Source organism: Alligator sinensis, unplaced genomic scaffold, assembly GCF_000455745.1.
Source record: "Alligator sinensis unplaced genomic scaffold, ASM45574v1 scaffold1232_1, whole genome shotgun sequence".
Taxonomy (NCBI): domain Eukaryota; kingdom Metazoa; phylum Chordata; order Crocodylia; family Alligatoridae; genus Alligator; species Alligator sinensis.
In genome coordinates, this window is record NW_005842537.1 from 424,285 (window position 1) to 436,629 (window position 12,345).

Here is a 12,345-nt window from a genome sequence, read left to right on the forward strand (position 1 = left end):
TAACACTTACTCCAACCTCCCACTTCTGTCCATGCTGAGATCAGTAGCAAATTTCAGCCTGCCATAAATTTGTATGATTGAGTTTCAACCTTGGGGAACTGCTGAAGATTGTCTCATCAAAATACTGACACAGCCTAGCAATAGCATTCCAAGTGGAGTCATAATAACAATGATCCTCAGATACCATTATTCATTTTGGTTGTCTATATATTCTTCCATAAAGAAAATTAGTATCAAAATGCTGTTCGTGTAATCAGCAGACAAATATCTGTTTTACAACATATGATTAACTCGATGATGATTTGACTGTGTAGTAAACAGAGCATCTCATAAAGAATGCTGGATTATTTTTTATTAAATATTCTGATGCTCATTATCATAGAAGGTTCATTTAATATGTGTTTCTGTGTTTTCATCTCTACCAGGAATAGACTTGGACTATATGCCACTAGCACACATGTAATCTGTAGTATTTCTCACAGAGTTTGTATAAATCAGTTCATATTGTCTGGTTTTTATTTTTGTGTCTTCAAGAATGCAGTTAGATAAACTAAAATAACTTCCCATATAAATGTTACTATTCATTCCTTTTGGCCAATTCTTTTATTTAAAAAAAGACTTGACAAAAAGCTTACATTAGAATAACTTAAAAGTTAGTATCAGAAAATTCACATTGAAGAACGAAAATCCATCCTCATTTCATCCTAGGTATTTCAGCTCTAATTAACTGGACAAATGGTCCCAAAAATACTATCTTCCAAAGCTCAAGGTTCTTTGGACAGTTGTTTAAAATAATCTGGCAAACAAAAATATAATAATAAAAGCTGCTTCTCATCCCCAAATCCAGAAACAGAATAAATAGGAAATGAAAATTAGCACCAAATTGTACTCTACCCTCCCCACAAACACTAGTCTTCAGTTCATCCTTCCTCCACAAAGCGTGAGGAAAGTGGATGGACTCTGCAACCACCCATGGAGGTTTATAGCAATTTGGCCTACTTCTGGCAAGGGTGAGGGAATCCAGTTCCAAAGACTAATTGTCCCCATTGACAACATCTTTAACTATAAATTAGAGAAGTGCCAATTGAAAAAAAATCTATTACTGCAGCTCTGACCCCATGGGGACTTAAACCAGTGGTGGAAAATTGTTTCAAGTGGAGGGCCGCTTACTGAGTTTTGGCAAGCCATCGAGGGCTGCACGACAGGCAGCCATGGACAGATACATATTAATTTTCTAAATTTTGGGCCCTGTGCACTGTGGGCCAAATAGAATGGCCTGGCGAGCCAAATTTTGCACACCCCTGACTTAGACCCTTAGTACTGGGCATCATTCTGCAACTGTCCTACACATATCCTCTCCAGTAAAGCAGATAAAAATGTCCATCCTTCTGCCTATTTACAATGTGACTGTAGCTATAGTATCTAGGGGCCTATCACCAATTTCTTCTTATAAAACTAGTAATAAGCCCATTTGCATGCTGCAGGACTAGAGTACATTGCAGGACATTTTCTCCAGGCTTTTTACCAGCCCTTTTTTTTATATGTCACCATCAACAGATGCAAAAGAGCTGATAATGTGAGCTATATACTGGTAATTCTGTCTTGCTGGGTTCTGGTGCCAAGGATCAGTAATGAGAGAGTGTTCTCTCTGTTCCTTTACATATAGGCACACACCTCGTCTCCATGGCCAGTGTCTATATGTGTTGCACAGTAAATCTTGCCAAGATGTCCACTGACAATAACAGGATCACAAGCAAAAAGGTTTAGCCATTCCCACCAGACCTTCTTTTTCTCAAGTATCCCTAACATATCCCCTATGAATACACACAGCTATACATAAGACTACTATTTTGCTTCTAAATGCAGGGTAGAAGAGATCTTAGCCTTTGGAAGGTTGCAATTTAACCAAAAATATAAGTGTCCTCAATTTCTCCCCACTTGTGGGCTAATTCAATTGGTGTGAAGAGAATATTAAAAATACATTTCCATCAAAGTTTCCTGAGCTATTTATAATAAATGTGTTTTATCTATGTACATGCCCACTTTGCCATTGCTTTCCTCAAATATCCTAGCAAACTAATTTACTGGCTTGAATGCCTGTTGAAACAATTGTGGTTAAAATAATATTGCAGGATACTTGAAGAATGTGAATTGCTGATTTAGCATCATAAGTTTTTACATGGGCAGTATGATTATAAAGGTTACACTCATTTTCATCTAGTCACAGAAAATATCAGCAACCACTTGTGGCCTTTGCATCAAATCAAAGCAGCTCAGATTTTGTTGCATTCAAAAGTCTAATGCATATAATGAACTATTTGTGAGCAAACTAGATCCAAGAATTCATAAAATTAATCAGCAAGTAACTCTAACTACAACTGCATTCTAAAGGAAATCAAGGTATATTTACAGATCACCTGCAAACAGGAAGAGAGAACATTCATTAAATCATTTGTTAAGAATTATTTGTCAGGATTGAATTACAATATACTTCTGCATATGAGAGCTGTACTTTACAGGCTTAAGCTAGGGGCAGGCATTCAAAAAGCAGGAGCCTGAATTGCATCAATCTTTGCAGGTTAGTCTAACCTGGCTAGGTTAAACCAGTTTGTAACCATACACACATCCACTCTGGACTAAAGAAATGCAGACACATGACTGCAGTGGCTTAGGCTACAAGCCAGGGGGTGCTAGAGCAGCCCTCCCTTTCCTTCCACAGTGATGAGCTGGGGAAGGCAGGATGCCCTGATTAGGGAGGGGTTCCCCCACTCCTGAGCAGCCCAGCAGGGAGTTGATAACACAGTGTTTATCACCCCTAACTCAGTGTTTATCAGCCCATTAAGTAGCCAACAGCCTTTCTCCATTAGTTCAAGCTCTTCTTAAATAGCTTTTCTAAGGAAGGAATGGAGGGACATTACCAGCTAACTGTTGATTAGCTCCAAAAAGCCCTAAGTGCACACAGTCCTGTCTCCCTTTGTCCCATCTCCCACAGCACAAACCGTAGCCAGCATGTGGTATGCTAGCTAATGCTGAGAGGTGTCTGTGTAAGGCAGAGGGGAGGGGGTGATCCCTGCTTCAGCAGAGAGTGGTGAGAGGGTGGGAAGGGAGGAGGAGAAAGACATGCAGACCCCTCTGTGCATCCAGTCTCTGCTGGAGATCCAGCCAGGGAGCAGAGGGGATGGACCAGCCGAGCTCTCTGGAGCAAAGAGCCCAGTCCAGAGAGTATGCTGGGATGCTGAGGGACTCTGATTTAACTTAAACCTGGAAGGGGTCTGGGACAGGCATTGTATAAACCAGTTTGACCCAAATCAGTTAAGTCTGATACTACATTCAACCAGGTTTATCTCAAACCATTTTCAGCTATTTTCAAGTGGATTTATGGGCACTGAACTTCTGCTCTGTTACATGTTTAAACCAGTTTCTGATCACTTAAACCAGTTTATGTGTAATGTCTGTCCCTAGCCTTAGTGTTAATTCTCAAATTCCCAGGTTTGGCAAGCTGTCTATAAGAGACAGGAATCAATCCATTATCTGCCATGACTTGGTAACACAATTTATATTGCACTTCCTCATATAAGTGAGTGGAGAACCTATAGATGTAGCATATCTCAATTCAGGAATATGTATGTAGGAAGCTTAAATACAGATATGACAAATTCTAAACACTGGGTAGTTAAAGCAGTACACCACAGATCCCGTTAGCATTGGGATCAGTCAAAATTGGCCTAAAACAAGAGATTTTTAACTTGTCTGGGGAAGTAAAAAAATCAAGCCTCATTTTAAGAACACGTCTTTTAAGTGCACCTTAGTCAACAATGCATTTGTTGGGCTTTCTGCCAGCTTTAAATATACAGAATGTTCCTGGTTGAGCCAAGTCTTATATATGTAGATATTTTTTTTCTCCTTCAAATCTCCCTTTAAAATGTTTGTTCAGTGCTATGCCTCCAAAAATAATTGTTAGGCTGTTGCTTGTTTAGTCCATTATATTATCATGGATGACTAATATTGTCTCACATTTTCACTGTACACTATGGACATGTCTACACAAGATACTTATTGCACAGTAGACTAATTAGTTGCACAGTAAATGTCCTGCATGCACATGTGTGTCCCTATTAGGCTGGAGTAGACTAATTTACTTTGGAGCAGGATAGTACTTGGATTTACTTAATTTACTTGTAAATATAAGTTCTATCCTGCTGCAGAATTTTTAACTCCACTGCAGCACACGTGTAGAAGCTGCCCAAGGTGGCTGGGCATGAGAGTGCTACAATGTAAGCACTGCCGGTAGCTAGCCCCACACTGAAGCACCCTTGTGCTCCAGCCACCCCCTCCACAGCATGTTGAGCTGGGGGATCATCCCTGGGCCAGCAGGCTGACCCCAAGGCTGCCTGCCAGCTGGGGCTGCTCTGACTTGGCTCAGTGTGCTGCAGTACCAGGCACACATGCAAACGATGCACCTGGAGCAAAAATGCTTCCCATTAATATGCGTGTGTCAATGTGCCCTCAGTATGACTGTTGTCTCCTCTATAATGTATAGATTGTAAATGCTTTTGAGGACAAGAAACATCTTTCTAGTTAATCTTTGTACAGCCCCCAGCACATTGGCGGTTGTAGGGGGAGGGGATCCATGACTGTGACTCATGTTTAATACTCCTAGTGACTATAGTAAAACAAATAATAAATAATTGTAATATTAGACCTCATGGCATGGTTTACTTCTTGAAATATGACATGAGTGTTTTTCCTTCTTTATGGGCATATCTACATGTCCACTGGACTGTGCAGTTGTTACTGAAGCAAGTACTAAATGACTGCACAGTAACCACCATGATTGCACAGTCCTGGTGCTGCATGGGTCATTTCCAATGCTACTGCCCAGTAGCAGTGAGCTACTGTGCAGTAGCATCCATGTCATGGTTCATGCAAGCTGACACTATGTCGCTGTAGCAACAAGGTACAGCGATGTAGCTTGTTGCTACAGTGACATGGCATTTCATGTAGATGCATCATATACATTTTAAGTTTTTCACCTTTTCATTTTCAGCCACTTGGGTTGGAGGAGGCTACATCAATGGGACCGCAGAGGTTGTGTATGTCCCAGGCTATGGGCTGGCTTGGGCACAGGCACCCATTGGATATTCCCTTAGCCTGATTTTAGGTAAGCAAAGAATTAAAATGAACTAGTATCTCAGTATTTTTCAGAAGTATGCTAATGTCATAATTGTTTGATCCCTGTAGCAAGGGCCTGATAAAAAGGCCATTAAAATAAACAGAGTTTTTCTGGTGTTATTACCAGGCTTTGGAGCAGGCCTTTAAACAAGAAACAAATGCACTACTAATTACTGCAAATAATCTGACAACTTAAATCCTAAAGAATTCCTTTGATACCAACAGAGTATGGACACATGCACGCTTAGAGCCATTTCAAAAAGGGAACTTTTGAAAAGGGCAGCAGCTGTTATGTTCAAATTGCTATGTGTGGATAAGCTAGGAATGAAACAGAGGTAGCAAAACTGCTCCACTGAATTAAGAAGTGTTAAAGTTGGAGAGGTTTTGCTGCCTCTAGAGCTTTCCTGGCTTGTCGACATGTAACAATAAGAATATAACATCTTGAAAACCTCCCCCCTCCCCCTGCATCCCTTTTGAAACAGCTCCAAATGCATATGTATTCATAACCATGGTTCAAACCCTTTGAACTCATTAGCCAAGTATGGCAATCAAACAAGCTTTTCTCTTCTCTGCTCTTCTCCTCTCTCTCCTCTCTTCTTTTTTTTATATTATATCTTTTATATTTTTATATTTTTTATTAGCTTTTGCTTATTCAGTTCACCTCCCTTAGGTGCTTTGATGATGTCTGTCACTATAGTATCTGAAAGCTTCACAATTGCATTATCCCCATTTTACTGATGTGAATCTGGGGCATATGGAGCCTATGGGCCAGAAGGCTTGGGCAAAATCTGGGTGTTTGAGTCAACCATGTTCAGTGGGTGCAAAATTGCTTAGGAACCAAGATTCACCAAGCACTTACCCATAAATTTGAAGGCCTGTGTTCTAGGTCCACCATACCTTGATGGGATTAAAATATGTATTTTAATACTATTTAGTATTAAAATACATATTTCAGATTCCATTGAATACATTAGAGCTCTATAATGAAGCCTGAATTATATAGATATGGAATAACATTATGAAGAAAACCAGACCTGAGGTCATTTCAGTACTTGTTTCCATTTCTGGAGGGTAGTGATGCATTGGACAACTACATAATTAAAATATGAGCAAAAAACAATCTCCTGTGCTCTACCAATATGCTGTTTGTAAGCTAAGCAACACTGTTAGATGAAAGGCCACTGAGTGCCACCAACAGCAGGCTGAAATCCCTGAACCATAGAGACTTAAAAGTCCAGATTTATTTCATAATTAGACCATATTGCAGGTAAGGATTGTTAATGATTTTCTTTTAGTTTTATCCTACTCTTGGAAAAAGCCCTTTTCTTATCCCAAAATAAAATCTCCTTTGTAGGATATTTTTAATTATACTTATTTCTGTAAAAATACGGTATGGCTACTATTTGTATACCTGCAAAAAACAGCAAGGTTTTACTTAAGGTAAATGTATTTCTCCACTCACATTGATGTCTTTTAATGTTTAACATTTTAGGTGGTCTGTTTTTTGCAAAACCTATGCGTTCCAAAGGCTATGTTACAATGTTAGACCCTTTCCAGCAGATGTATGGAAAACGAATGGGAGGGCTGTTGTTTATCCCTGCATTAATGGGAGAAATGTTCTGGGCTGCCGCCATATTTTCTGCATTAGGTAAGGAATTAGTAATAAAATAAAATAATAGTTCACTGCCTCAAGGACAAGTAAAGAATATCAGAAACTCATGAAAGCAGCATAGATTAAAAATCAACTGCTAAATCCAGGGGCTGATTTTAAACACTGATTGTTTTGGCCAGACAGTTTGGAAAGGGATGGTTTCCATCTATTTGATTATAAGAACCTTGATTGCCTCAGCACTAAATGAAGTGTTCTAGAGTCTTTATTTTTGAGCAAAATGTTTTCAAAGCAACAAGAAAAGTTTTAGCTACATCACTTTCCTTAATTGTAATGGGACTTGAGTGATTATATTCCAAATAAAAGTATATCTCTTTGTGCTAAGTTTGAACAGCCTCACAGTCACAAAAATTATAACAGCTCTAAAAAATAGCCACACAACTTTATTGACAATACATATAAATAGTATAGTCACTTCCATCTGACCACAGCAGAAGAAGCTATAAAGTGCTTTTTCTGGACCTGAAACTTATCAGGGAATCCAAGTTTATTATGCATCTGTACTTCTCAAAATAAGAATGATAATAAAAATCCTAGCACTCAAATGATTCAGAGAACTAACTGAAACATGGCTCAATACAAAATCACCAAACTTCTCATCCATCCCTGAAAATAGTTATGTTGCTGAGCTCTTTAATTATAACAGAGACTTGGATTTTCTGTCTCTTTTAAAAGTGAGAAAGCCCTTTAGTTGAGTAACCATTAGCTCCCTTAATTGTTTACCAGCAAATAATACGCACAATGCACCCATATTGCCTTTATTTTTTAGCACAATCTTTTTTTAAAACAAAAAATAAAATTTGGAGCTTTTTTCCCACTGTGCTCTGATTAGCTACAAAGCAATGGGAAACTTGTTTACCATAATTTTGTCACAAAACTCTTAAAATTTGAGAACAAATTTCATGCTGAGGTGATGTGAGATGAGTGGCCTGAAGTATTTTCTAAGGATTTAAAATGTGCTTTCTTTTCTGAATGAAGCTCAGATAATTTTGGAGAAGGGTCTATGTGGTATTTCAAAGCAAGTATTGTGAAAAATTTTTGGTGTCTTAACAACCGAAAGTTAATGATTATACACCTAGGAGGCTTCTGAATTATAGCTTCTGTGTGAACAAATGTAACCATTTTATGCCCTTGAATTTAATGGGCCATTCTCCACATAGAGAGGTTAACTTTCCAGTAAGGAAAATCCACCAGGTCTGATCTTTCCCTCCTGCCTTAAAAAGCTGTGTTGGAAACTCAAGGCTCTTTATCTATTCCATCACCATGAACTGGCCTGAATAACAGATGGCAGCACTGGCAAAAGTAAACTTTTCCCCACATAAATACTCAAGGAAACTCTCCATGGGAGGAAGGAGAGTGCAGCTCCCTGCCACTCCTTCATCTAGGCTGTATTATAAAGGCATGGCAGAGCCAAAGAGAACCATTCTGCATTGTAGAATGATACAAATTTTGAAACCAGTGCAAGCCATTGGCCTAGAGAATATTTTTTAAAAAGAAAGAACAAACAGCTAACAATTTGTATTTTGTTGCCCCCCCCCCCCCCCCGGGCCCCCAAAAAAAACAATAAGTGTGATAATTGATATAAATATCAATATTTCAGTTATTGTTTCTGCTCTGATTGCAACGATGTACACTGTAGTGGGTGGACTGTACTCAGTTGCCTACACTGATGTGGTTCAGCTCTTCTGCATCTTCCTGGGGCTGGTGAGTTTGACTATCTTTTTCCATTTTTCAAAGCAAAGTGGTTTTGCTCTCAGCAATGGGACTCAGCACCCATCAGAGACCAAATGCTCTTCCTTAATTGCAGATTAGGACGTGGGTGTCTTGACAGGAAGTAGGGGAAAAAAGAATCTTTTCCCTCACTTGGCTAGAGAACAGTGGCCCTAAAAAGGCATCACTACTTCACCTTAACAGTGCTACAAAATAGTCCTCTATAACCCCAAAGGGCTTCCACTGAATGGAGGATGGCAAGATCCACAGAGCTGAGTGTATTCTTGGCCATACACCTGCCCATAACCAATGTCTCTTACTTCCTTTTCATTATTCAAAGCCTCCAAATCCACCCTGCACAGCAGAACTGCTACATTTGCTCCAATGTGCCTGAGCCTAGGCGACATGTTGAGTGGGAACAGGGGGGCATGTGCCCCCCCTGAAATTGGGAGCCCCCCCAGTCAGCAATCGACCACTGGTGCCCACCCAGAGTCACCAGTTACCCCATGTGCCTGAGTTTACAATAGTGATGCAGGATCCTATTCTCTAGCTCACTCCAGTCTCCTTTCAGCTAGTGCAAAACCTCTTGTAACTTCCTGGTGTGCAGAAGCACCAACAGGCATAAAGTTCTGGAGCTGACACCTTCCTTGCAGCCAGTGGCACAAAAGATAGGAAAGGCAGAGAAGAAAGCACTCCAGAAATACCCCCCACACAATTTTTCTAGAGTCATGGCAAGATCTTGGATTTTGAAAAGGGAGGTGAAGATTGTGCACTGCAGTATCACATATAACACAACACATTTTTTTCTCAAGGTAAAAAGAAACCGAAAGCTTTAATAGTATGCTAGGGGGCCTAGGACTATATTATTCGGTTTAAGATCAAAGCCAAAACAAGCACATAACTTTATCGAAATGTGCAGTAATTTGCTATATCATGCATCGGGTGCGTCTACACGTGGCTGTATGGTGCCATTGTTACTGCACCATCATTTAGTACTTTCTTTTGGAAGTACTAAATGTTGGTGCAGTAACAGCTTATACTGTGCCATGCCAGCCATGCATGGTTATCTTTAGCTGCTATGTCACCGTAGCAGCACACTATGAGGGAATGCATTGCTGCAGCAATGTAGCGTCAGGTGTAGATGCACCCAGTATGTATTAAAAAACACAAACTAGGCAGAAATACTCAAAAGATGTTTCTTTAATCCTGTAGTCATTAGATCCGTATGGCCCCCTAGCATACTATTAAAGCTTTCAGTTTCTTTTTACCTTGAGAAAAAAATGTGTTGTGTTATATGTGATACTGCAGTGCACAATCTTCACCTCCCTTTTCAAAATCCAAGATCTTGCCATGACTCTAGAAAAATTGTGTGGGGGGTATTTCTGGAGTGCTTTCTTCTCTGCCTTTCCTATCTTTTGTGCCACTGGCTGCAAGGAAGGTGTCAGCTCCAGAACTTTATGCCTGTTGGTGCTTCTGCACACCAGGAAGTTACAAGAGGTTTTGCACTAGCTGAAAGGAGACTGGAGTGAGCTAGAGAATAGGATCCTGCATCGCTATTGTAAACTCAGGCACATGGGCGACTGGTGACTCTGGGTGGGCACCAGTGGCCGATCTCTTTACACATAATATACATCTCTTCCAGATTCATAAAACAAAATCAAGCATCCTGACTGTGCACCCAATGCTTCACTGAAAGTTATTTCCAAATCTGAGTTAATTTTTCCCCACCTGAAGCATTTCACAGCCTATAGGGCTGTGAAATAGAAGCTGCATTACCAGGAGCAGCTAGCAAACAGCAGAATTGCAGCAGAAACAATAGCTTGATTAGAACATTAAGACAATTAGAAAAGAAGGGTTGTTAATTCCTATGGAATGAAGTTTAGAAGGAATCAGGTAGATTATAATGAGCCATGAAGTGACTCCATCACTGCTGCCTGACTATAGATGCTGCTATCACTACCAGGCAATTCATTTTAAACATTGGGTAAAGCAGGAATCAAAACTGGGGGGTGCAACTGCACCACTGTAGCCCCCCCATCTCCCCTATTCTCCCTTGACTAAACTACCTTTCCCTGTTTTATTTGCCCAACATAAAACAGAGATAGCAAAGAATATGCCCCATACCAATCTCTGCATGGTGTCCTGTCCTCCCACCGCCACACCAACACTCAAGAAAAGCTTATATATAAAAAGAATAATTATTAAAGTTACAAAGTAAGTACTCAAACACTAAAAAATGCTAAGAATCAGGTCTGCCTGTTTAATTTGGTTCCCTTGTGCATCAATGTAGTAATGGAGTCTTTAAATACCTGACGACCTACTATTTCTTCCTCAGGACTGATAACAGGAACAGATTTTTTTAGCTGTATGTTTTTGCTGGTTGCCGCATGGGGCTGGAAAGGAATTTTTCCCCCTCCTGTTGCTACATGTGTCAGGGGTGAGGAGGAGGACAATTCACCTTCCTAGAAACATTGGGTGGTGGCTGCAGCCAAGGCTGGGGATTTTGACTAGGATGTGTCAATGTTCCTGCTGGGACTTAAATCCAGAAGTTCCTGGCTAGAGTGTCTTGCCCCTCTACTTAAGGTTAGACCAATCACTGTTTTTGGGGTCAGGAAGTAATTTTACCCCGTGGTCATATTGATACAGACTGGGGAGTTTTGCTTTCCTCTGTAACAGTGGACATAGCCCTTTTCCTTGGATCTCCCAAGCATATAACAACTTGTCCTTTACCTGTGGTAGGGTAGGGTGCTATACCTTGCAGTTGTGACAGTTTTGACTGCATAGTTTTAGTAATAGGTTAGACAAGGATTTGTATAGGATGCTTTGATTGGGGTTGATCCTGCCTCAAGCAGGGGGTTGGACTAGATGACCTTTAGAGGTCCCTTCCATCATAGTTTTCTATGATTCTATGATTATTTACATGGGTCAAATGCTCCTTTCATGCAGAGAATGGCCAGTGTCTGTTCTGTGAGCATCTATTGAATATTTTTTAGCTCCTTATTGTTCAATGAGTGGCACTCTGTCCGATTAACTGCACAATTTTCAAACTCTGCTCTGGGTTTTAACCAGGAGTGTACAGCCTCTTTTCTTCATTTGATGAGTTTTGTTGCAGAATTTGGAAGGTGTGCATTGAATGAATTAGGAAAACTAAAAACTAATGGAATCATGGTTCAGACAACCGAATACTGCCCTGGGGACCTGGATTTTTACCCCTGCCTCCATCACAGAGTTCCTGTGTGATGCTAGAAATGTAACAAACCAAAATAAACAGGTGTTTGCTAATTGTCTATTCTTCATTTTCTGGTTGCCTGACTTGAGACCCTGTGGTCTAATTTTCAGAAATGCTGTATGCTCACAGCTCAAACTGAACTCTTGGGAGTTGTGCTTTAAAACACTATAGTACCCAGATAAATCACGTCCAGAACCTCTCAGATAAGACACAAACTTGGACTTAAACTGTCTATGCCTTAATTCTCCATACATAAAATGGGAACAGTGCCATCCTCACCTAATCAGCATGCTGAGATCAATTAAAATGTTTTTTTTTAAATGTAGATCATATAATCATGTATGCCATAGAGATACCCACATGGAAATAGAATCAGAGGGCATGTCCAGACAAGCGTGGACATTTGGTTCCCTGGGGACAAGTAGCACGGGCACATCTTTCACTGCAGCTGCTTGTCCCTGGGGAACTACCCATGCCACACGCGCATTGGCATGCAGCAAGTTACACTGGGTGGGGAGGCTGAGGCCAGCACTGTTCTGGCCCCAGCAGCCCTACCTAGGGTCCT

The 12,345-nt window shown here is 40.4% G+C and overlaps 1 protein-coding gene across 1 annotated transcript in view; it reads left to right on the forward strand.

Annotated features, from left to right (window-relative positions):
- The window catches only part of SLC5A7 (solute carrier family 5 member 7), a 161,352-nt gene that overhangs the window by 133,737 nt on the left and 15,270 nt on the right, over positions 1–12,345 (forward strand). Inside the window, exons 8-10 of the mRNA XM_006031882.2 lie at positions 5,048–5,161; positions 6,665–6,827; positions 8,404–8,545. Coding sequence (XP_006031944.1) covers positions 5,048–5,161; positions 6,665–6,827; positions 8,404–8,545 — 419 coding nt within the window. The remainder of the gene's footprint in view (positions 1–5,047; positions 5,162–6,664; positions 6,828–8,403; positions 8,546–12,345) is intronic.